At 36.2% G+C, this 25859-nt stretch overlaps 1 protein-coding gene across 5 annotated transcripts in view; it reads right to left on the bottom strand.

The window, feature by feature from the left end:
• The window catches only part of LOC150092318 (RUN domain-containing protein 1), a 202118-nt gene that overhangs the window by 163931 nt on the left and 12328 nt on the right, over positions 1–25859 (bottom strand). For all 5 annotated transcript variants that reach the window (XM_090415044.1, XM_090415042.1, XM_090415046.1 and 2 more), the window contains exon 2: positions 19586–19723. In XM_090415044.1, the coding sequence (XP_090271170.1) occupies positions 19586–19716 (131 nt within the window). In that variant the 5' untranslated portion in view covers positions 19717–19723. The remainder of the gene's footprint in view (positions 1–19585; positions 19724–25859) is intronic.

Raw genomic sequence — 25859 nt, 5'->3', positions numbered from 1 at the left:
AACGAAATCTCAATAATCTAACTAGTGATAAAACTAATGCTCTTCGCCTAGAAGTCGCTTCTTCTCTACTTAAGGCCAAACTTCCTCCTTCCAACATATCTCCATCTGAAATGAAATCTTTCAGTCCTTGAGAAAAAATAATCACCTCATTATCACCAAAGCTGACAAGGGAAAAGCAACAGTAGTTATGGACTCAGCAAATTACAGAAGAAAACTTTCTCTTTTGCTTCGAGATCACTCCACATATCAAGAAATTGATTATAATCCAACCAACAGACAACTAAAGAAATTAAATTCTCTCTTAGATGAGGTCATCAGTTTAGATAAAGACACAATTGAAAGACTTAAAACTCATTTTGCAAGACCTCCTAGATTTTATTGTCTTCCTAAAATACATAAGATTGACTTTCCTCTTCGTTCAATAGTAGATTGTATTGATTCTCCTACTTACCGTATAGCCAAATATCTAGCTAAATTATTGAAATCTTACATTGGTAACTCTAATTCTTTTTTTTAAAAAACTCCTCAGGTTTCTTAGAAAAATTAAAAAATGTCTCATTACAACCTACAGATCTTATGGTTAGCTTTGATATAGAATCTTTATATACCAATGTACCTCTCAAGGAAACTTTAAAATTACTTGCTGACATCTTTCCTGAAGACATTATAAAACTATTCTATTTCGTAATACATTCTGGATATTTTGTATGTCAAAATAAATTTTACAGCCAAGTAGAAGGAATGGCCATGGGAAGTTCTCTTTCTCCTGCTTTAGCCAACTTTTATTTAGAACATTTAGAAAAAGCCCTGTCTCATCTATTTTCCCTCAACCATCCTTTTGGGTAAGATATATAGATGACATCTTTATTATTTGGCCACACAGCAAAAACTCTTTACCTTCTTTTTTAAACAGTATCAATTTCTTGCATCATCGTATAAAGTTTACTATGGAAATAGAAGAAAACAACTAGTTATCTTTTTTAGACATTCTCCTCATCCGGTCACCTTCAAATACTCTTACAACTACAGTATACAGGAAACCAACATTCACAGGTCATTATATTCTTAAAGAATCAGCCCATCATCCATGTCAAAAAACAGGAATTATAAAATGCCTCATCAGAAGAGCCAAAACTAATTGTTCTACTTTTGATTATCTACAGAAAGAACTTTCTACTATCCAACAACACATGAAACTCAATGGCTTTTCTGAAAAAAGTACTCAACATCTTCTCAATTCTTATAATCCTCCACAAAACAACAAAGTTTCAATACGTCAAGTGCCTATTCCTTATATCTCCGGTATTTCAGAACCTATCGCAAGAATTTTAAAGAAATATGATTTAACAGCTACGTATTCTCCTATTAACAAATTGTCTTCTCATTTTCCTTCTCCTAAAGACAAACGCTCAACTTTATCTCTTCCTGGAGTTTATCAAATTCCTTGCAACTGTGATCTCTCCTATTTTGGACAGACTGGACTGGACGTTCTCTTGAAAAAAGAATCCAAGAACATCGATCCTCCATTCTTCACAACAAACCTGAAAAGTCCGGATTGGCTCAACACGAGATTGAAACTGACCACAGCATCTTTTGGTCCAGGACTCGCCTCTTGCATAGATCCCGTTATAGGTTTGAACATTTGTTCAAGGAAAGCGTGGAGGCCTTGCTCCATCGTCCCAATCTAAATCGTAATGACTGTATATCTATATCTAAGAAAGTCTAATCAAGATTACTCATTAATTTTTTTTTTTTTTCAATCATGTCTCTACTTCAAGATATTCTGTTTCATACTTGGTGATATAACATCACACGGCATGTTCTATTTTTAACGATCTATTGTTAGCATTCTAGCTTGTATTTTTTTAAAACTGTTCTTGTAATACCACTGAGGATGGTCTGCTATTTCCAGACCAAAATATTTGGTTAATTAAATATCTTTTTTGTGTTTACGTGCATATATCATTAAATCTCAATCATATCACCCCTCTTCCTACTATCTGCCAAGCTCTGAAGATGACATTCCCTCAATGACTGTCCCCATATTCAATATTCCAAAGTCCTGAGACAGAACTGTGAACTTCATGTTTTTCTTGCAGTTTATTACTTTTGCATAATGGGAAAAAGTCTAGCTTCTATGAGTGAAAATCTTGCTACCTCCATATGAGTGGTTAACTTTACTTCATTTAAAAACCTCTTATCGTAAAGAATGTTCACTGGATGGGATTCAAAACTCAGGTCTTTCCAACAAAAGGGCAATCATTACTAACTGTACTATTGAAGCTCTAAAGAAACTAGTTGGTGTCTAGGACATGGTTTAAGATCATTATGGGTGGCACTGTTAGATATCCCTAAAGTTAGAAGGTCAAATACAGTGGAGTGAAATGGATGAATCACAAAATTACACGAGAACTACAGAGAATGAAGATGTTAAAGAGAGGTGGGGGAGGGGGAGAAGAGACTAATCAGCATTGTGAGCAATATAAGACAAACCAAAGGTGAAATATGAAGCAAACACTAACTAGGTTCATCATTAGGAAATGCTATTACTATCTTAGACTCAAGTTTCATCTCACACAAAGAATACTTAAGTATTCTAGCTGAAATTACTTCAAGTACCATTTACCTGACCACAGTGGAAAGACAATTTGCCATCCTGATAATTGAAGGGTTTGATATGCGAAACTAATTTTACAGGATGCTTCACCATAACTGGGTTAACATACCTGGGTCAGTTTGTTGAAGGTTAGATAAATGGTAGATTACTGTATATCTAAATAAATAATTTAAACAACCAAATATTACTTCAAACAGTAACTATATACCACTCATTTAATGAATATATATATACACAAGTCAAGTCGTTTAAATGTAAATTAATCATAATTCACCCCCACACACTTTTTAAATAAGCCATACAACAAATAAAGATGACAGTGTAATGAGTCCAACTAAACTTAACACACACTCAATAATGAGAAACATAAGCAAAGAAATAACATCACAGTTATCCATCAAACTGCAATCCAAGCAACATCAAGGGTTTGATATGCAAAAAATTTTCAACAATTCTAATAGCAAGGCTTATACAGTGGTTATTCAACATGTTGTAACTTACGCAACAATATTACTTAAGTTACAACATGTACTACATATCAATAAAATAACTTAATATTTCTAATATTTCAGCAGAGTCAAAATTTACTATGTATGCAGATTACTTTATGTGGGGAGGAAAAATCTACAAACAGATTAATAGTACTGCTATGGGTTCCCCCCTTTAGCAAACTTTTATATGGAACACTTTGAAAGTACTTACCACAGCTATATACAAGCCCCTAGTGTGGTTATGCTATGTTGATGATGTGTTTGCATTTGGCCTCATGAACAAGACACTTTGGATGCATTTGTCACCTACCTACCAACATTCGACAACCCAAAATCCACTTTGTTTACCTTTTCTTGACACTTTAGTCACCTGCCTTTCAGATGGATCACTGCCTTTTTCCATTTACAGAAAACCAACACACACACACACACACACACACACACACACACACACACACACACACACACACACACACACACACACACACACACACACACACACACAGGAAGATATCTACATAAACAATCACATCATCATCCAGTCCAATAGTATGGCTTTTAAAAACACTTGCATGTAGAGCAGAGGCATTTGTTTTAATGATACAGCTCTGTCCACAGAACTCAAATATCTGCGCTATACGTTCTTGGCCAATGGCTACAATTCCTATAAAATAGATAAAATACTACACAGCACCATTACCCCTCCCTCCCTCCCCTAATACACAGGAACACTCACATTACCATTTCTATTGCCTATGTCAGAGGTGTACATCAGAAAAAGATAGGCAAACTATTGATGAAACATGGCCTTCGCACCATATTCAAATCTTATGTTAAAACTAGCGAGATCTGTTAACATCCGCCTGGAAGAACATAAAAAATACATTCGCTACTATTATTATGACAAGTCAGGACTGGCAGACCACAGTTTTGGACATCCCTTCACACAGGATTAGATGGAAGAAAATTAATGTGCTATTTAGGAGTCGTTACAGATCCGAAAGAGTATTTTTTGAGTCAGTCATGGCTATGATGAATTCTCCTAAGTTGAACAAATATGGTTGCATTAATCCAAAAATTTGGGAGACTTATCTTAAGTGTAACTCCCATGTAGCTGTAATTTTTTTTTTTTTTTTTACAACATTAGAGGTTGCCAAAATAGGACTTTAGAACTTTTGTCCATTACAATTGTATTGTTTCACTTACTCACTGTTGCTTATACATGCTGTGTTGTGCTCTGATGATACTGATTTGAAATTCAGTCAAACATAAGCAGTTAGTAACACATCTTTTTATAAAATAGTTCATTTGATGTTGTTAATACCATTGAAAATAAGTCATGAATAAGTCAATTACCATTAATAGTCTGCATGCCTGCACACTTCATAAAACTTCTAATTTGTATACCTTAATTCATCTTAAGAAAAGTTTCAATCCATATTATTCCATAACTTCAAATTGTCGACCACTCCTCTTTCTCCCTCTATGTTACCTGATTACCCAGCTATTATTTTTCTAACATTACACCTGTTGCTAGTCAAACAGACTCTGTGTAACATCTCATGGACTGTGTCACTCACATAAGTTCTTTACTCCTAAGCTTGCTGATAATGTTATTAATATGTCTTTGTCTAGAGGTAAATAACATAGCAAGGATAAGACCTTGTTTGTCTTTTGGAGAGAATTTTGAGCAGCAATGCATTTCCCTATTGCATCCCAAATGCGTTCTATAGGGTTCAGATTTGGGGAGCATACTGGCCACTTGATTAAATTTATATCCTCAGTCTCCAGACGTATTTCTACTGCTCGTGTATGATGTGGTGTGGCAGAGTCATCCATAAAAATGAATTCTTCACCTACAGCACAATGGAACAATCGAATATGACACTGAAGAACTTCACTGCAATATCATTCAGTCACAGTCCCTTTTTCCAGCATGCGTAGTTCTATGAGTCCATTAAGCATAATGCCTCCTCACACCATGACCCAAGCACTGCCATATCTATCCCTTTCAAGAACATTCTTATGCCAGATCAAGTGTCACCTAGAATCGGAGGAAAGGTTCAAACAACTCTCATCTGTAAAGAGTACATTAGTCCATTGCTGTCTTGTCCAATTTTTATGGATACAATATCACTGAAAATGTGCTCTATGATGAGCTGTGGATAAAGGGTGCAGACTACAGGCCTACGGTCTACATGTTGCAGATGTCTTGCCACAGTTTGTCAAGATATCCATGTACCTGTCATAATGCATCAATTATGTTTTGCTGCTATAAACAAAAATCTGTCTTCGTGCTTAATGGTACAGTGAGGCGACATCTTAGTAAATGTCTGGATCAAAATTCCAGACATTTTGATCCAGACAGATACAATGCTATGTGAGATTCCAAACTCTCTGGCAATATTAGTTTTTATCTTTTATAGAACAAATTTCCACCCGATATTACGGCCCTCTTTGTCCATGTACTACATGTGACAAAATAAATTTTACCTACAAAAAGAAAGTGTGGCCATAGGCTCACCACTATCCCCCCCCCCAATTGCTAATTTTTATATGGAAGATTTTGAGCAATGTGCTCTTGATTCCTTTACTCTAAAACCTAAAGTTTGGCTTAGATGCATTGACGATGTTTTCGTTATCTGGCCACATGGTTGCCAAACATTAAACACATTCCTTAGCCACCTGAACAAATAACACGAGCACATACAATTTACTACTGAAACTGAAAATCAGAACTTGCTCCCATTCCTGGATACACTAGTCATATGTCTTCCCTCAGGCAGTCTATCCTTCACTGTTTACCACAAGCCTACACACACACACACAGGCCAATATTCAGGGTGGTTCAAAATTCCACATACAAACTTTGAGGGGAGGTAGAGAATATCAAAATCAACCATATTCACATAGGAAAGCATGACCGGAAACTAAAAGCGATAGGTGGCGCTGTTCGCCAGCGCTCCAGGTGAGAAATTGGGGCTTCCTCATTCAAGCTTTCAACGTCGTATGAAGAACATGCTTCTTTTTACGAATGCTGAGATAGCAGACATGCACCTCGTTTAGGGGTTAGCTGACGGTAATGAGCCACTGTACGAATGTATTGTGAAAGGTACCCAAACAGACGTGTACCACATCACCAAATGTTTGCACATTTGCATCAGAATTTGTGTGACGATGGATCATTCAGGATTTACAGGCATGATAGTGGGTGGCCACGATTGATGTGAAATCCCACTATGGAAGAGGAGGTGTTGCATGCGATAGACAATAATCCAGGGACAAGCACATGTGTCGTTGCCTCTGCTATAGGAGTATCTATCCACAGGTAGTATCTCGATCCAGTGTATTGCATGTTTTGCACTCTGAGTCCTTACATCCATTTGATCTGCAACGGGTCCAGTTACTGATGGCCGAAAATTATCCTCGAGGTGTGGAATTCGCGCAGTGGTTTCTGCAGAAAAGTGCTGTAGACCTGGATTTTCCAACTTTTGTTTTGTTCACGGATGAAGCTTCATTTACCCACGAAAGGGTCTTCAATCACCACAATGCTCATGTGTGGACCCATGAGAACCCACACTATGTGCGATCACATGCGCACAACAATGCTTCGAGTAGGGGTGGTAACAGGCCCATACCTGTTACCACCCCAACTGGACTCCCAGAAGTATCGAATCTTTCTGGAAGAAGTTCTGTCAGATTTACTGAACAATTCCAGTTGGGGTGGTAACAGGCCCATACCTGTTACCACCCCAACTGGACTCCCAGAAGTATTGAACCTTTCTGTAAGAAGTTCTGTCAGATTTACTGAACAATGTTCCAATGACTGTGCATCGGCAGATGTGGTTCCAACACTAACGACACATTAAATGTAATAATTTTGGTGAAGCAGGCCTCTCAGATCACACTCTTAACACCCTAGATCGAAATGATTGGAAAAGTACTTGTTCTTTGCATCATACAATAATTTGGTATGAACAAAAATTTAAAGCCTGTGAAATTTTGATTAACCACCCCTAATCTTAATAATAATAGGGCTTAAAAATCCCAAGAATTTGGATAGCACACATTCAACCCACTTAGTTTCCAGCAAACTCCGACTTTAGGACTCAAAGCAATTTTTCATCTTTTATTGGCCACTATCCACACCAGTTGTTGCAATTTATACGTATACTTGTATAAATAATTTTATTTTTGTTTATTTATTTATCTATTATTATCAGTAAGAACATGTTACTCTCCACTTAATTTAACTTTGTAACCTAAAAGATAATAATAATAATAATAACAACACTTTAGCTATGATGAAGAGTTTTTTTTTAATTTTTAACACCAGAGGTCAGGCAAATAGTTTTAACGGTTGATCGGTAACTTTAGCATGCCATGTAGATTGTAGTGCAGCTTGTTTCTTTGTATATATATATATGTATACTCCAGAAGACAGTGGCACACCCAGGGAGGGGGGCCAAGGGGCCATGGCTCCCCAAAAGAAAAAGTTAAAAAAACACTAGAAAATTTTCCAAAATACTTTTCCTAATTAAAATTCATTTTTTATTCATGTTGTCTCATGTCTTCTATTTCTATACTACTTATGAATTAGGGATCACATTAGGTAAGATAACCCTATAGCAGTGTTTTTCAACCTATGGTCCACGGACCACCTGTGGACGATGGGACAGGTAGTCCATAGGCTTAAATTAACCAAATAAATCTATATATTTTAATTATTCAAACAAAACAAATTAAAATTGAATAAGTAAGTAAAAATTATTAAAATAAAATGAATACTTAAAAAAAATAAAAAAGCAGCAGAATGTTCATTCCATGAACATTCTGCCACTATTTTAATTTGTAGCGGCAGAATGACGAGTAATAAAAGAGGGGTGAAATGAAAAACAATATGGTTTTATTGCTTCCACCTTCCCTTGCTGTTTTGTCAAATTTGAAGTGAACATGTGTTCTCCACATGACCACATTTCAACCAATTGCTTGTTGTTTATTGATTTTTACTGTTGAAGGTTTTCCTCCTTCAACCAAGGCTCAATATATATATATATCTTCAGAAGTGCTAAGTAATACTTAGACAAAATGTGTTGTGAGTTAACTCCAGTATTTATATATTTTTCGGAAATCGCACGAAAAGCAAGTTGACAAATGAGTTGAAATGCTCTCTTCAACTGAATTCCAATAATATGTGAAACTGCCATAACAGCATTCACTATATATTTAAATGCATCTTAGTTTTAACACGTTTACGAATTTTAACACTCCGGTTGAATTTTATTGCTGCCGAGCGAACTCGCACAATCTAATTAATAATAACAATAGTTTTTAGTTAGATACTGTGTTTGCAACACATGGTTTTGCTTGAGTCTATATATATATATACAGCATAGTTTCTGTATGAGGGGACATGTGATTTATCAATTAGTGTAGTTTTTATCCCAGTTGTCTCTAATTGCACTATTTGTTGAGAAATATTACACAGACTACTTATACCTTATTCACTGACATAATAAAAGTACTTGTTTCTCTTGCCTCTGCAATATAGTGGCTATTGGAGGAGGGGAGGGTGTGTTGTTTGCCGCGGGAGCAAGTTACTATCGCCCTGCTCTGAACGTGTTTCAGCTTTTTTCATTTGCAAGGTATTTTTTTCGAAAAGTAAAATCAGGGGTGAGAGTTATATGCAAGCAAGTACGGTATTTCAATTATGGATAAGTACATTGGTACAATTATGGGTAAGTACATTGGTACCTTCTTTAAATGGAAATATATCTCAGATGACAGTGATAATACAAAACGAGTTTGTAATGACAGTTTGTGTGTAGTTTCTGAAGAGAAAGAGGTCTGTAACGAATCCACAGAAACACAGAATTCCCATCAGTTGCAATGCGATAATATTAATACGCTGAACGAAAGGAAAGATTTGCTGATTTGCTGCACTCGACAGTGGATCGCATTTAAAGGTAAATACAGTTGGTTACTTTGTAGGAACATTTTTCTGTTTTGTGACTTTTCTTCCTTTATGGTAATTATGCCTACATTATTGTGTTATTATTCAACAATTGTTTACAGGTTTGAATGTGTATATAAAGTCAATATCAACAGTAGCCTGATTACGAACGCGTGATGAAAGGGACGGAGAGGTTTGGAGCTTCCCCGGATAGTATTCAAAAGGTAAATACAATTGGTTATTTTGTATTGGGCCCCAAAACTTATTAGTTTAGAATTTAACCACTGGGAAAGGGTTAAATTCTATTTAATTTGTGTCCACCTCAAAACTCTGAAACAGAATTTGGAAATATTTTCCAAATAACTTTTTATAAGAAATTTCTGTGATTTCACAATCCATTTCAGGCTTGCAGTCACAAGAACGAACTTTCGTTATTGAAAAAAGAGCAGATAATTGAGCTTTCAAGTGACAGACAGTGGGCTTAAAATGCAATTCCGTGATCATGATTTGGCTCGATTCGATGAGAAGTGAATTTCCCGAATTATTTGAAGAGGTCGAAAATCTTCATGCCAACCTATCTTTGCGAGAAACGATTTTCATCGCTTCTTCAAATAAAAACAAAATACAGAATTCGTCTTAGTGTGTGTGCCGATCTTTAACTGAAGTTGACCAATATTGAGCCAGATATCCAGCAACTCTGCAAGGTCGAGAAGCTCATCCATCTCATTAAAAGTAAATAGTAACATAATTATATCATTTTATTTATTTGTTTAATAAAAATTAAAACTTTGTTTTAATTTTTATCCACAAAATTTAATTTTTTATCTATATATACAGCCTCGTTGGCCGACTCTCCAGCCAAAACGCTGCGAGTTTGAATCCCGCCATGGGCATGGATGTTTGTGATTGTCTGTGAAAATACTAGTGGCAATGGTCGGTGGTAGACAGCGTTGGTGTAGATCAGTGGTTCTCAAACTTTTTGAAGTCGGGGCACATTTAAAATCCTACAAATAATTCTAGGCACACTATATACAAATTTCTGAGAAATATGTTATAATAATTAAGTCAAATATTACAGAAAATAAATAATGCGATAAAAAAAATAATTTGTTTATGAGAAACATGAGCCTGATGTGTACTAGCGATTGCTTCAATGTTTGGGCATATATTTGAAAAGCAAACTCATTTCCTCGTCAATACACTGAAGAGTTCCTCTCTTTTTATTTAATTGTGGTGAGGGTAGAAAATCCTAATTCACACAAATATGATGTTGAAAATTGTAATAAATTGTTCAAAGCTTTTTTAGATATTGACACATATTCTTCTTTTATAGAAATCCAAAAGGCTTCAAGAGAAAATTCCTTATGTTTAATCATCAATCCACGATCAGTGGATATAGCTGCCAGTTCTTCTTCTTCTTCTTCTGTTAATGTTAAACCAAAATCACTTGAAGTTTCCATAAATGGGTTTCTAATCCAATCGTATTGTTCAGTGTTAAGTGATGGAAAATAAGCTCAATTTTTCTTCTAAACTTGTTAAATGTTCAACTATTATTGGAAGTGTTTCATTTATGCAAGTGTTACTTACCAATGGAAACATTTCCAAATACCTTCAACAGCTTTTCTTTTCCAAATCTGTAGTTTTCTCTGAAATGCTTTCATTTTGTCAGTGGATGTGAGAATATTTTCTTCTTTCCCTTGCATGCTAGTATTCAAAATATTGAGCTGCTGAAATATATCGGCCAAATACTGTAACCTGGCAATCCAAAATTCGCACTGAAGGAGGTTACAAAAATGTAATTGTTTCATCTCTTCAAAAAACGCAAGAAGTTCTTGTCGTAGCTCGTGTACACGGGTCAGTACTTTCCCCCTTGACAGCCACCTCACCTCAGTGTGTAAAAGCAGCCGTCTGTGTTGTGAATCCATATCGACACAAAGCTTTTCGAATAAACGCGATTTGACAGGTCTTGTTTTAATAAAGTTTACCATCTGAACAACTTGATCTAAAACTTCTCTTAATTTTTCTCCCAATGTTTTTGCCATCAAAGCCTCCCTATGAAGAAAGCAGTGAGTTACGATAACATTCTCATTTTGTTTTTTTCCAAAAGATGTAAGGCCCTTAACACAGCCTACCATGGAAGGGGCTCCATCTGTACAAATGCCTACACATGACTTCCATGTTAACTATTTCATTCCATGTATTGACCAAATATTGACTCAACTTCATGAACGTTTCACTTGGCACTGCAACATTTTGAAACTTTTTTTTTTTTCTCTTCTACCAAATGGAAAAGATGCTCCAACAGCAAGTGCAATGGAAGATTTTCGTCAATTGTGTGAATTTTATGCCGCTGATTTGCCTTATACAAATCCAGCAATTTTGAACGACGAATTCAAGTCGTGTTATAAGAAATTTGAAAAAACAGTTTGCAATAGATCCACAAAAATGCCGTTGATGCAGTTTCAAAGTGTAAAAAAATGATATATCCTAACATCTATAACTTATTAAAAATATTTGCAACGCATCCGATAACAACATGCGTCAGTGAAAGGTCATTTTCTAACTTACACCTTTTAAAAACCTTTTTAAGATCTACCATGACACAATCATGATTGAATGGACTGGCTTTGCTATATATATACACAGAGAGAGAGAGAGATTAATGTAACCACGACTGAAATAATTCAAGAGTTTTGTAAAAAGAAAAGAAAACTGGATTTTATTCTTTAAATAAATTTTTATAATTACCTAATGAATAATGAATTTTATTGAATGAATAAAATTTAACGAATTTTAGTTGAACGGATAAAATATATTTAATGCAAATTCATTTTATTAAAAATATTTTTATCCGTTCAACTCGCCCCCCCCCCCCAAAGATTAAAACCTGGGTGCGGCACTGCCAGAAGATGACCTTAATGTGAAGGTCGAAAAGTCGAGTGTATATTTTGGTTTATATTAAACTAAAGTTTTACTCTAACATGGTAGTTGTATCCATAAGTTTCATAATGGATAAAGCTAATTAGAGTATAAAAGAAGAATGGTAGAAGTTAGTTCAACAGAAAAAGCACTGACTGAAGCAAAAGGAAAAGAATAAAGCAGAAATGGAAATCTATAAGAAAATTATTGGAGTGGATCAGTGAGAGACAGGGAGAGAGAGAGAGAGTTATCAATTAAATGGCTTTCCTCTCTTCTGGACAGCATAATTTTTAGAAAAGGTTTTGGTCTATCATCCCAAATGAGAGAACAGTATTCTAAGTCTGAGTAGATATGGAATCTAGATAAGGATAGCAGATGTGCAGGTAAGTTTTTTTAAAAAAAAAAAAAAAAAGACCACAAAACCTATGAATGTTATGTGATTGTGCCAAGAAAGGCTACAGGTATGAGTCAGACCAAAAAGAGGAAATCTGATCCAGACTGGAAACCTACATATTATTCAGGGTAAAAGAAAGTGAAATGACTGAACTGTATATTTTCAAATGGAGACTTTGCTGAATTTTAATGGAATAATTAAACATTCATCTCAGTCACAGAAACATCATCAGAAATACAAAAAAAATGTTCCAATTGTAATAACATGCACAAAAACATACAAAAAAACAATAAGTGAAAGAAATTAGATTAGAATAAATGAAGACTGAAGTCTTATGAGGAGATGGGGCACCCTCTATGGATGCTGTTGGCTAGCTTTAGATGTTGGATGGAAGGCCTAAAAATTGAAGTTTCCCTAATTTTGGAATTAATACAACCATATTTACTAAGATTAGATTGGTTTTTTGAGTTTGCTAGTGATTCTAAAAAAGAGTTATTCAACTTTGTATTTGCTGCAATAAAGCACAGTGGTTTTCTTCCATCTGATTATGTGCAAGGTATCCAAGGCATGGTAACTGATCATAGTTGTGGCAGCAGATATATTTTTTGTGTTCAACTAGGCAGATGTTAGTAAATCTCCCAATCTGACCATAATATGATAAGTTGCAAGAACAAGGAACCTCCTATTCCAGGTGTTTACAAGGTTCCTTGTAAACACCTGGAATAGAGATGGGGAGGAAGTGGATCCTTAGGAGAGCAGAGAAGGGAAGCCAGCATCAAACGAGGTTTGAAAGCAGTGTAGAGATTATATTTCTTTAAAGTTCTGGCTATTTTTTCTGAAGTGCCCTGATATAGGAAATAGTAATGGCATTACTGTAGTCTTTATGTGGAGAGGAATATGAGGAGGTGGAAGGGAAAGATAATTTGTAGATCTTATTGGCATTGTAACCATCGGACAGGCAGGTACGGTGAATAAAGGCAAGGTTCTGCTGTAAGGGAAGCTTGGGTGGAACAGAGGTCGCAGGCTTTGATGACCCCATATTACTGAGAAGGGGAATAGTGGGAAAGTTTATGTATGTATCTTATGGATGTGTTTTCTATAAACTGAGAAAGAGAGGATACCACTGGGAGACATGTGATTAGAGTATCTAAAAAAGGCAAGCTGTTGTTTTTTCTTTTTAAATAGTGAACGCATTCTGGAGCACTGACTGTTGAGGTGGAGAAGGAAAGAGTCTAATGTGTCTGAACCATGTTGCCAAACAGAGAACACATCATCAATATATCTTAATTTATTATTATTATTATTCAGGCCTCCATGGAGTCGAAAGACTCATCGTGGGAGGTCCTTCCTAAGAATATAAAATCTGTCAAGACTCATCGAGGGAGATCCCCCCTAAGAAACACAAAGTCTATCATACCACACCTTAAACTCATTGACCGTTCTCACTCTCACTACTCCATCAGGCAATGCATTCCACGGTTCAACCACCCTCCACGCAAAGAAACCACTCTTCACCCTCTTGCTCACAGTTTCCTTTCGTAACTTCCAGGGATAGACTCTTGTCATCACTCCTTCCCGCTGTTCAACCAAGCGAAAGAACTCATCAGTGTCAACCCTGTAACCACCTCTCAATAGTTTAAAAGTCTCAATCATATCACCTCTCCTTCTTCTATCCAACAAACTCTACAGTCCACATTCCCTCAGCTGATCCTCGTAACTATCCTTGTACAGTCCTGAAACCATCTTTGTCATCTGTCTTTGTATCTTTCCACAGTTAATTTATCCCCTTCAAATCCTAGAGACCAAATCTGAGAACAATAGTCCAAGTGTGGTCTGATCAGAGACTTATACAACGGAATGATAACCCTCTTATCTCTGCAGGTCAGTGTCCTTCTCATAATTGCAGCAATCCTCTGTGTTACCTTCACCACCTTTGAAATATGTCCCCTAAACTTCACGTTTCTATCAACCATCAACCCCAGATCTCTTGTCTCCTCTACTTCCTCCAACATAACTCCTCCAATAGAGTATGCTGCATCCCATTGATGTTTCCCAAACCTCAAGACCTTACATTTTGCTGCATTAAACTGACACCCCCATTCATTTGCCCATCTATGTAGCTTATTCAAATCCTCTTGCAGGACTACCACATCTGCACTATTACTAATAATCCTTCCTAGCTTCGCTTCATCTGCAAACAATTGAATATCCCCTTGCAATCCACTGGCAATGTCATTGATATAAAGGTTAAACAATATAGGTCCTAGTACTGAGCCCTGTGGGACCCCACTTGTAACCCTCTGCCTCCTTGAAACTGCTCCACCATACACAACTTTCTGATACCTATCAGACAGCCAATCCTGAATCCAGTTGACCAATCTGACATCCAGACCCATGTGCTGCAACTTAAATATCAGCTTATCATGTGGCACCCTGTCAAATGCCTTCGCAAAGTCTAAGAAAATTGCAGTATATATCCTTCCCTTATCTAATGTTCTTGTAACTTTATTATAAAAGGCTAGCATATTGCTAAAACAAGCACGCCCTTTCACAAATCCATGTTGACTCTCACAGATAACATTACCCTCATTTGCCCAATGTTGTATACGGTCCCTCACTACTTTCTCCAAGATCTTAACAACTACTGATGACACACAAACTGGCCTATAATTAGACACTTCCGTCTGTTACCACCCTCATGCAATGGCACTATCTTACCTTCTTTCCATTCCCTGGGCACCTTTGCCGAAGCCAGACTTTCATTGAAAAGCCAGGTTAAAGGCATTGTCAGTTCCCTGGCACATTCTCACAAAACTCGTGATGAAATACCATCCAGTCCCAAAGCTTTACTGACATCCAGAGTACTCAGTATCTGAAACACACTCTCCTCCTGTATCTCTAAACCTCGAACCAGCCCTATCCCTCTAGCATTAAAACCGACTCCTCTAGGATGAAATACTCCAATAAAGTGTTCATTGAACAATTCTACTATGTCCTCTGCATCAGTCACTCTATTCCCATTTTTATCCCACAATGTCATTCTTCCACAATCATTTCTCCTGCTACTGGCCACATAGCTAAAAAATTCCCTAGGATTTTCTTTGGATCTTAGGGCCAACCTCCTCTCATATTCCAGTTTCGCTTTCCGTACCACACTAGTCACTCTTCTGGCCTGTGTCTTATATTCTTCATGCATCCTCTCTTCACCTGTCTCCTTATATCTCTTCCATAGCCTCTTTTTCGCATGTAGCTCCTGTTTAATATTGTTTGTCATCCACTTTAGTCCAAATTGTGTCCTCTTCTTCACTTGTGGAATACAGCTTACCATCGCTGCTAACAAATATTCCTCCAGAATTTCCCAACCACTAATGATACCCCAGCCTTCCAATTCCTCCATCCACGAAACTTCCCAAGTTGCCATCTAAGACTATTATAATCACCTGCTTTATAATTCCACATATGTTCCCATCTCTTTGATACTCCTGCATGTCTATTCATTTTCCAAGTCAAAACCATATGGTCACTCTCTCCAACTGGTGGGAGAGATGTCATCTCAGTTATTATCAACTCTTCTGATGCTACAACCCAAATCCAAAACTCTTGAACCTCTTGTTCCCTCTGTTACATGTTGCCTAAGACATTTGTCCCTCAAGAATTCTAGAAATTCCATTCCCCTATTGCTACATGCATCTTCCTCTTTCCAATTTATACTACTGTGGTTAAAATTCCCCATAACAATCATTCTTCTTGCACTTGCCAAACTCAACTGTCTAAACATTTCCTGGTCCCCACCCTCTGTACTCCTGGGTCTGTAGCAACGCACCACTAAATATCCTGTCTTGCCTACCTCTACCTCACACCATATGCTCTCAAAATCATTTGTCTCACTTCCTTCCAAAGCCTCCACTCTTAGAGGACATAGGTCATCACTTATCATAAGCAGTACCACACCACTACGCTTTCCCATCCTATCCTGATGAAAAATGCTATACCCAGCGACTTCTATTCCTGTTATTATATCCTCTTCTGTCAATCACGTCTCAGTGATCCCAATAATTTTTGGCCAGGCTGATGCTATCTGCGCCACCAATTCCTCTCCCTTATTCCAGATACTCCTGGCATTAGTATAAAACATATAAATTGCACTGTTTCTATACCCAGCATTATCCCCTCTAGACTCCACTGGGCTCAGTGCTACCTGACATCGTCTCCCTTTACCCAAGTATCCATTCCCACAAGAGGCCACCCCTGCTATCATCCTCCCTGGGACACACTGACTCGTTCAGAACAGCAATCTCTCCAAATGCCTATGTCCTTCCTCATTCAAATGTAAGCGATCTCTCGCATACAATTCCTCTCTTTCCTCAAACACACTCCAAGCATCCACATATACCAGTCCTCTCTTGTCACACATTCTCGCTATTATGCCATTCAATATCACCGCTCTTCTGGTCAGTTCATCATTATCATACCTAGGCAACACACACACTATTTTTCCTCTCTCTGTCTTCTTCCGTACAGCCTCAAGCAAAAATCTCATATTTCTCGCTGCCCGACTTACATTATCACTCAAATCATTTGTTCCTACCATCACAATCATCTCATCCACCCTTTTACCTCTCTTAATTGCCATAGCCACCCTTTTTATTGTTCCTCCTGGCAAACACTCCTCACGCATCCTATCTTGAACACCACGGATCATTGAGTCGCCATACATTATACCTCTTACCATTCTATCCTCTTCTTTCATTCCCATAGGTCTCTCTCATTCCCTCTCCTCTACTGCTATTCTCTCTTCTAGCATTCCCATACCTCTCTCTCTCTCCTACTGTTTCCATTCTCTCCTCTTCTAGCACTCACGTACATCTCTCTCATTCCCTCTTTCCTACTGTTTCCATTTTCTTCACTTCTAGCACTTCCATATCTCTCTCTCATTCCATCTCTCCTTTCCTCTCCTCTTCTAGCACTTTCATATCTGTCACTCATTCCATCTCTCCTACTGTTTCCATCCTCTTGTCTGCTAGCATTCCCATACCTCTCTCTCATTCTCTCTCTTCTACTTCTAATCAAATAGAAGGTTTGAGAATGGCAATATCAAGAACAAGTTTTTCAAAATGTTCCATATAGAAATTTGCCAGATGGAGGTGTGGGGAAGGAGGGGAGAGATAGCCCATGGAAGTACCTTCTATCTGTTTATATAAGGTGTCCTTCCAAGAGACATAACCAGTATGGATAGCAAAATTAAAGAGATTGATAATGTCACGGGGGGGAAGCATTTTTCAGTAAATTTAAGTGTGTCAGAAAGGGGAATATTTATAAATAAGGAGGTGACATCAAAGCTCACTGTGATATCTTTATTGTTTAAAACTAAATTCTGGATTAAAGATTTGAAATGTGTGGAATTTTTTTTATATAAGAAGTGTGGACAGTAAGTGAAATTAAAGATTTTGCTAACTGTTTGGATAATTTAAAGGAGGGGGAGTCAATAGCATCTACTATGGAGAGGATAATTGGATTTATGAATTTTTGACAATCTGTATATCTGGGAAGGGAAAGGGGAGAGGATTATAAGGTTATTACAATTTTAACACTGTATTCCTGAAGACGTCTCTTGACTGAGACAAAACAATAAAATTATTATTGTTTAATTATTTCTCTTTGTGCTGTAATAATTCTATTAAAGTGTAGAATGAAAACCAGCACCTAAGCCTAAATACGTGTTTACTTTTCTGAACAATCATTTTATTGTGTTTAAATGGTTTTGTAAACATTACAGTACACCTCATCAAAAGAGTGAAATTAAAAATAAAAAAAAAGTAAACAAAAATAATAAATACATGGACTTGAACAGTCAACATGTTCCTCATCCATAGAAGTCTCACCACAAAAGAAAGTGATGTGAGATTATTCTGCCTCCTCCATGGGGCAGAAAGAAGAAACTGGGTTTGATGCTATGGCATTAGTTATATCGACATTTGAAATGTTTGAACACTGCAAGGTTTACAAATGAAGAGGAGTGTCATGTACTATTATTATTTTTGTTTTACTGAAATCTGAATGGAGTCCTAAGACAGACCATAGGCCAGAAACCAACATAATCATACCTCTCCTTGAACATATCTACTGAAAAAGCAATCTAGCAACCCATTCTACTCTCATTCACCACTGACATCTACAATCTTTTGACCATACTGTGAGCCTATTTAAATCAACCTGCAAGCTCTCCAAATACACTATCCAATTTTGCATCATCAGAAAACAACTGAATACTTCCCTTCAAATCATTTTCTGTATCGCTAATGTACAAATTAAATATGGCAGTAAGCACAGCACCCAGTGGTACACTACTAGTCACCTGCTTTCTCCTGGATTCTACTCCTCCATGTGCTACTCTGTAGCATGTGTCCATCAGCCACTTTCATATCCATAACATTAACTTCATATTCATCCCAATTTGCTCCAATTTGTATAAGAGTTCCATATGGCATTCTCTGGTACACTATGATCAGCAAAACTATGAATAAGATTTGAAGTCAACGGGAGAAGGTTATTATGTATAAGACACTCCAGCACTCCTCAAGAAATATGAAGAGAGGAGGCCATTCATCCATCACATTATCTTTGCATAAACATAACAAAACAGGCACAAAACAAGACAAACACATTAGTAACGACTGCCCTATTCCAAAAATGGATAACTATATGGTACAGTGTCATGAGATGGGAACTTAATAATTAATTTAAAAGTAGTTAGTAAATCTACTTCTAATGTTTCCAAAGCAACATGCTAGTAATGTATTTATATATATATATAATACAGCATTTACCAAAATAATAAGTTACCACACTTGAAAAATGATGGTGAACTAAACTCAACTGCAATTTTTGTTTTCTTCATCTGGTGGGGACTAAGTTATTATCAATGTGAAACATCATTTTTCACTAATAAAATGAGAACGAAAAAAGACTATGCATATAAAATATGAACATTTATGTATAAGCAGGCAAGCAATTAGAAATACAATAAAAATTATTTAAATTATTGTTGACCTTAACAGGTTTTTGACATGCACAAAAAAAGACTGGTAAAAAATATTAAGTGCTGATATATTTCATGTCATGTAAATTTTTGTATAATAGTTCACTACATTATAATTAGTATTATTATTAAAGTTTATTATGTTTCAGATTAAACAATACTTCTAACTTACCTATAATCATAAAAAGAACAAGAAGGTATGTCATCTATTTCGCTAGCTCCAACAGGAGCCCATCTTTCAGTGAGATGTAAATCTTCATTATCATACTCATTAATTTCACCACTGTCCAAAGAATTTTCCATTATGATACTAATAAAGAAACAAGATGTGTGTTAAAATTTCAATTTTTTTAATTATCACCTTTACAGACCCTACAGGATAGCTTTGAAGGGTCAGAATTAATTAAATTTCAAATTATTATATAAATCTAGTATATTTATTAATTACCATTATCAGAAAAGTATTATAACAAGTTGACAAATGTCTTGGACAAGGGAGATGCATATACAATGGTATACTTATATTTTGCAAAAGCTTTTGATAGGCTGTCACATGACAAGCTGTTAAATAAACTGAAATGGATGAGATTGGATAACAGACTAGTGAGTTCTATTGGTGACTGGCTGTCAGATAGGTATCAGGAAATTCAATGTGAGAAAGCAGTATCCCAAAAGAAGAAAGTCACTAGTGGTGTGCCAGGAGTCTGTATTGGGGCCATTGTTTAATTTGTATATCAATGATAAATGCAGTCATAAATGACAAATAAGCATTTGTTTACATAATGCAAATGAAAAATTTAAATAATTTTTGCAAACGAAAAAGTTACTCTGAATAGCTTGGCTTAATCAGTTTGGTCATCAATCTATGCCATTAAAAATATTTCCATTGTAATAATAAGATTGTCATCACATCTATAGATAGTCATAGTATTAATATGCGGCACTTTTCATTTCACTAAGAACATTATCTTTGTTTTTAACATTGTTTTTAAAATTTATTTATTTATAAAATTTATCTTTGTTTTTAAAATTACCTCACACTGCTGTAACAACAGCAGTGTGAGGTAATTTTAGCCTATGGACTATCCCAGTGTTTGACACACCATCATCACTAAATTTAATCTCAATATCTAACGTAATAGGTTTATGCATCATCTTTTCATTGGAACAACAGAATCCTTACTTTGAATAATTTTATCTATCATTATTAACAACAATAAAATAAAATAATAGTTATAAACAGTTTATAATTCACAGTAAAGCACAAAGCAATGTACCAAACAACAATTTAAATAAACTGAGTTCACAAATATTGCACATCTTGATTCATGGTGGTATGTTATGTTGCTAAAACCAGTGTATGAGTGAATGTGCTTCATATAAATGGATACTGGTCATAACTGAAAAGCACAGTATAAGAGCATCGTAAGGTGGGCATTACTGTATATAAAAAGAATAAGAAAATGGTTTGTGAATATTCCAGCAGGATTGCTCTATTAAGTATGACACACAAAGTATTTACTTATATTTTAAAGAATAGATTAAACCCACTTATGGAGAAGGTGATTGGTCTCTACCAGGTTTCAAGAAAGGCAATTACCAGAAAAATTTTGGGAATTTCATATAAATATTCAAGAGATTTTTGATGTCCAAGAAGCACATGACCAAATTAATAGAGAAAAATTATGAGATTATGATATACTTTTGATATACTTCCAGGGATGACCCCTTATTCTGGTTACTCTAGCCCAGTGCTGAAACATTTCCCCTGCATCATAACAGAGTTATCCTATAAAACTCTTTACCCGTTTTATAGGATAACTCTCTGTCTCTTCGTGCTCAATGTGATACATGGCTTGTATTTATCCCAAAATGCATAACTTCACATTTCTCAACATTAAATTGACACCCATTAACTTTTGCCCATACCGACAGCCTATTTAAATCTTCCTGCAAGCTCTCCACATCTCCTTGATTAACTATTATGCTACCTAATTTCGCATCATCATCAAACAACTGAATATTTCCTTTCAGGTTATTTCCTATATCATTTATGCATTAAGCAGCAATGGTTCCAGCACTGCACCTTGTGGCACACCACCAGTGTCATATCCATCCCCCATTTGTTCAAATTTGCATAACAGAGTGCCATGTGGTATTCTGTCAAATGCCTTTGCAAAATATCTTATAGCCATTTCCTTTATCCAACTCAGCTGTTACTCTATTATAAAAAGAGTAAATTACTAAGGCATAATCAACACTTACACAAAGCCATGTTGACCCACATACAGCATCATATTTTTATCTACCCATTCTTGAATTTTCTTTTTTACCAATTTTTCTAGTACTTTTACAACCATGCCTGAGATATTGATTGGTCCATAATTTGCTACTGCAGTCTTAAACTTCCCTTATGCAAAGGAATTATTTTGCCCTCTTTCCACACCCTTGGAACTCTACCAGAGCTGAGACTTAAAGAGCCTAGTCAAAGGCATTGCCAGTTCCCTTGCACATTCTTGAAAATCCCACAGCTGTATTTATACTGAGATTCTGCAATATCCTAAGAACCTCCAATTCATCTACCTCTGTTCCCACATTAGTGTGTCACATAGGTTAAAGCAGTAACCTCACTAGGTTGATATACCCTAACTTCTGCCTACTCGTGACCATCATCACTCATTAAGGTTAATCTTTCATAGCCATTGCCTACGAAATATATTTCATTACTTCTTACTTGCCAACGAAATAACGAAAGAACTCTTCGGGATTTCCTTTGGCTTGCTCAGCTAGATTCTTCTCATAATCCGATTTTGCTTAATGATATTACTAATCCATCTAAATCTTACCCAATTAACCTTCCTTACCCTAGATATACAATTTAATGCTGCTTCCTCTAGATCAGTTCTTCCCAAACTTATGGATGTAAAGGCCCCTTGGAAAAATTAAAATATTTCACGCCCCCATTGGAAAAAAAAAATCATAATACAGACATATATTATTATAATATTTATTGTATTTATATTCAATACAAAACATACACAGCGAATATTGCAAAAATCAAATGCAAAATATTACATTTTTAGAATCTTACATACTCATTTGACATGGCACATTTAGTCTTAAAACATTTTAAATATTTTCATTATTTCACGCCCCCCCCCTCAACAAAACTAACGGCCTCCAAGGGAGCTGCGGCCCACAGTTTGGGAAGTGCTGCTCTAGATAACCCTTAACTATATCTCGGCCTGGTTGGCTGAGTGGTTAGTGTATCCGCTCTCCAGCCAAAAGGTTTCGGGTTCGAATCCCGCGTGGGCATGGATGTTTGTGATTGTCTGTGAAAATGGTCATGGTGGGCGGTAGATGGCGTTGGTGTTGATGATGATGGCAGTTGTGGTTCGTTGTAGTTGATGGAGAGTTGTAGAGTGGGTGCCCTCCCTCCCTTGATGAGTCTTTGGACTCTCTGGAGATGTAACGTAATAATAATAATAATATCCCATGCACTACTAACATCCTTACTACGCAGTGTTTTATGCCATGGTACAGATTTAAACTTCTTTCTACGCATGTCACAATTACCTGCCTTGTAGTTCCACAAACACCCCTTCTTGATAGAATATTCCTCATGTTTTATAATCTCCCAAGTCAAGTCAGCATGGTCACTTTCACAAATTGGAGGCAATACTGTCACCTTGGTTATGGATAGTTCTCCTGATCCTATGACCAGGTTCAAGATAATTACTTAAGGCATGCTGCCTTAAGTAATTATCTCTTAGCAGGTGTATAAATTCCATTTCCTTCCTGCCATGTGATCTTTCTTCCTTCCAGTCTATATCTCCATAGTTGAGGATTCCCCATAATAATTACTTGACCAGTACTCATTGTACTAATTTGGCGATGCATGTCTTGGCGGTTTGTGTGTTTCAGAGGTTGGTTGATAGGAGGAAAAGAAGGATATGATAGAAACATTTAAGTTCTAAAAGAGTTTATAGGATTAATTCACAAGAAATATTGTGTTGCTTTGCTAGATAGACCAGAACTTGGAAATTGAGTAAAAGTGTGGTTAGCAATGGTGTGAGGACTAGATTTTTCACTTGGAGAATGGTGACTAAGTGGTATGAGTTACCAGAGTCAGCTTTCAGTGCTTTCTTTATCGAAGAAAGGAAGAGGAAACGTAAAAATGGTATTTCATTGCCTAATGAGAAGTTGACCAACAAGTGTGGAATTTGAGAAAGATTTTTCTGCTGCTGGATTAATATGAATAAAAATTAGGTCATTTAGGGAATCACAGCCTTAATAGCTGTGTTTTCTACATGCTCATTTTAATAAAAAGAAAAGACTAAATAAAAAATTATTTATATTGAGTTATGTAGGCTTGTGTTTTCCTTATCTTTAAAGTTTCTAGTTATGTTCTGAGATAAGTTTTGTTTATTTATAACTTATATTAATAATGTAAATATTACATTTTTGTATATTTTTTAAATATTTTATATCATATTTTTATTATTATTACGTGACAGGGGGTCCAAAGACTCATCAAGGGAGGGCACCTACTCTACAACTCAGTCTTCACCACTCAATCCACCAACTACCATCATCATCATCTACACCAATGCTATCTACTGTCCACCACCACCACTACTAGTATTTTTCAGACAATCACAAACATCCATGCCCATGGTGGGATTTGAACCCACAGCCTTTTGGTTGGAGAGTGGATATGCTAACCACTTGGCCAACCATGCCGGCATATTTATATTTCGATAAAATTTATATCTCTATATTTCAATAAAATTTCTGTTTATTAATATTTACTGATTTTCTTTCAATATAGCTTAAAAATGTATGAAATTACCAATAATTGAAAGAGTAGGTAAATTTGCAATTCCTATTAGGCTACCTTACCTTCAATCGTAAAAAAAAAACCATATAAAGATTCCTCTTGTTATGACAAGAACTGAATCAAGATTTTTTTCAATCGAAGGTGCAACATCCCATAGTTTTTCCAACTGTGCTAAGGAGGTGCTTAATTACACTGCAATCACAATTATAAGAAAGATCTTACCATTCTTTTTTGCTCAGACATATGGCATCATTGAAACCTTGGTCAACAATACAAGCAAATGCTGAAGTGGCAAATTATTCAGGAATATAAATTTAAGAATCTCAATATACTGAGACCATTTACAAAACCATTACTTATACCAGTGGCACATGTGGGTGCAAAGGTTCTGTGCCTCTAACTTAAGAATGCACACAATTCGATGCAGAAAAACCACTATGCCAAAACGGCTATTTATTACTGTTATTTAAGTGGATTTTGTCATTATTATTATTATTCAGTACCTCCGTCAAGTCAAGACTCGTTGTGTGGGTGGGGTGCATCCTAGATAACACAGTCTATCATACCATTCCTCAAATTCATTCACTGTTGGTGCTCTCACCATCCTATCATGCAATGCATTCCACAGTTCAGCCACCCTCTATGCAATTAAACCACTTCTCATCCTCTTGCTCATGACTTCCTTTCGCAACTTCCAGGAATTGCCTTTGTCCTCGCTCCTTCCCCTTGTTTTACCAAACTGAGAACTCCCTGGTGTCAAGCCTGTAACTACCTCTCAACAGTTTATATCTTTCAATCATATCACCTCTCCTTCTATCAACTAAACATTCCCTCAGTCTATCCTCATAACTAATGTTATACAGTCCTGATATCATTTTTGTTATCTGCCTTTGTACCCTTTACAAGGTTAATTTATCCCATTCAAATCCTGGAGACCAAATAAAGCACAATAGTCCTAGTAGTCTGATCAGGGTTTTATAATGGAATCAACTCTGCTGATCAGTGTCCTTCTCAGTATTGCAGCAATCCTCTGGGCTACTACCTTAACCACTTTTGCAATATGTACCCTGAATTTTGAGTTTCTATCATCACCCCACAGTCCCTTGCCTTCCCCCATTTCCTCCAATAAAGTATGCACCCTCCCATCCATTATACTGTATTTTTGGTAATGTTTAAAGCAGTGATTCTTAAACTGTCTTCTGCAAAACCTTAAGGTTCTACAAAAACTTGTTGGGGTTCCCCAAAGCATACAGACATTTATAACTTGCATTAGATGCAGTATCTGAAAGAGAAACACATCGCGGAACAGGAAAAATCTAATTTCTATTAAATCAACTTATTTCTAGAACAGTTATGTCACTTTGTAACATAACAGGTTCACCATCGTAACTCCTTATCAAAGGGTGTTCTGCAAAAAAATAAATATTTTTGTGGAACTTTTTTGAAGACTGATAGAAAAAAGTTACTTTAAAGAAAATTACATTATTCCATCAATGGAAAATCAGAACCCATGAACCTCCACAGCACAGGATATTTATTTACAGTAGGAGAGAATAATTAGTGATATGTTGCTATAGGCTAGAGAACAGAGAGGATGATAAATGGA

This window comes from Typopeltis vanoorti, chromosome 26 (genome assembly GCF_054136105.1).
Source record: "Typopeltis vanoorti isolate ZY-2024b chromosome 26, IOZ_Tvanoo_1.0, whole genome shotgun sequence".
Classification (NCBI taxonomy): domain Eukaryota; kingdom Metazoa; phylum Arthropoda; class Arachnida; order Uropygi; family Thelyphonidae; genus Typopeltis; species Typopeltis vanoorti.
This window is presented reverse-complemented; position numbering and strand designations above follow the sequence as displayed.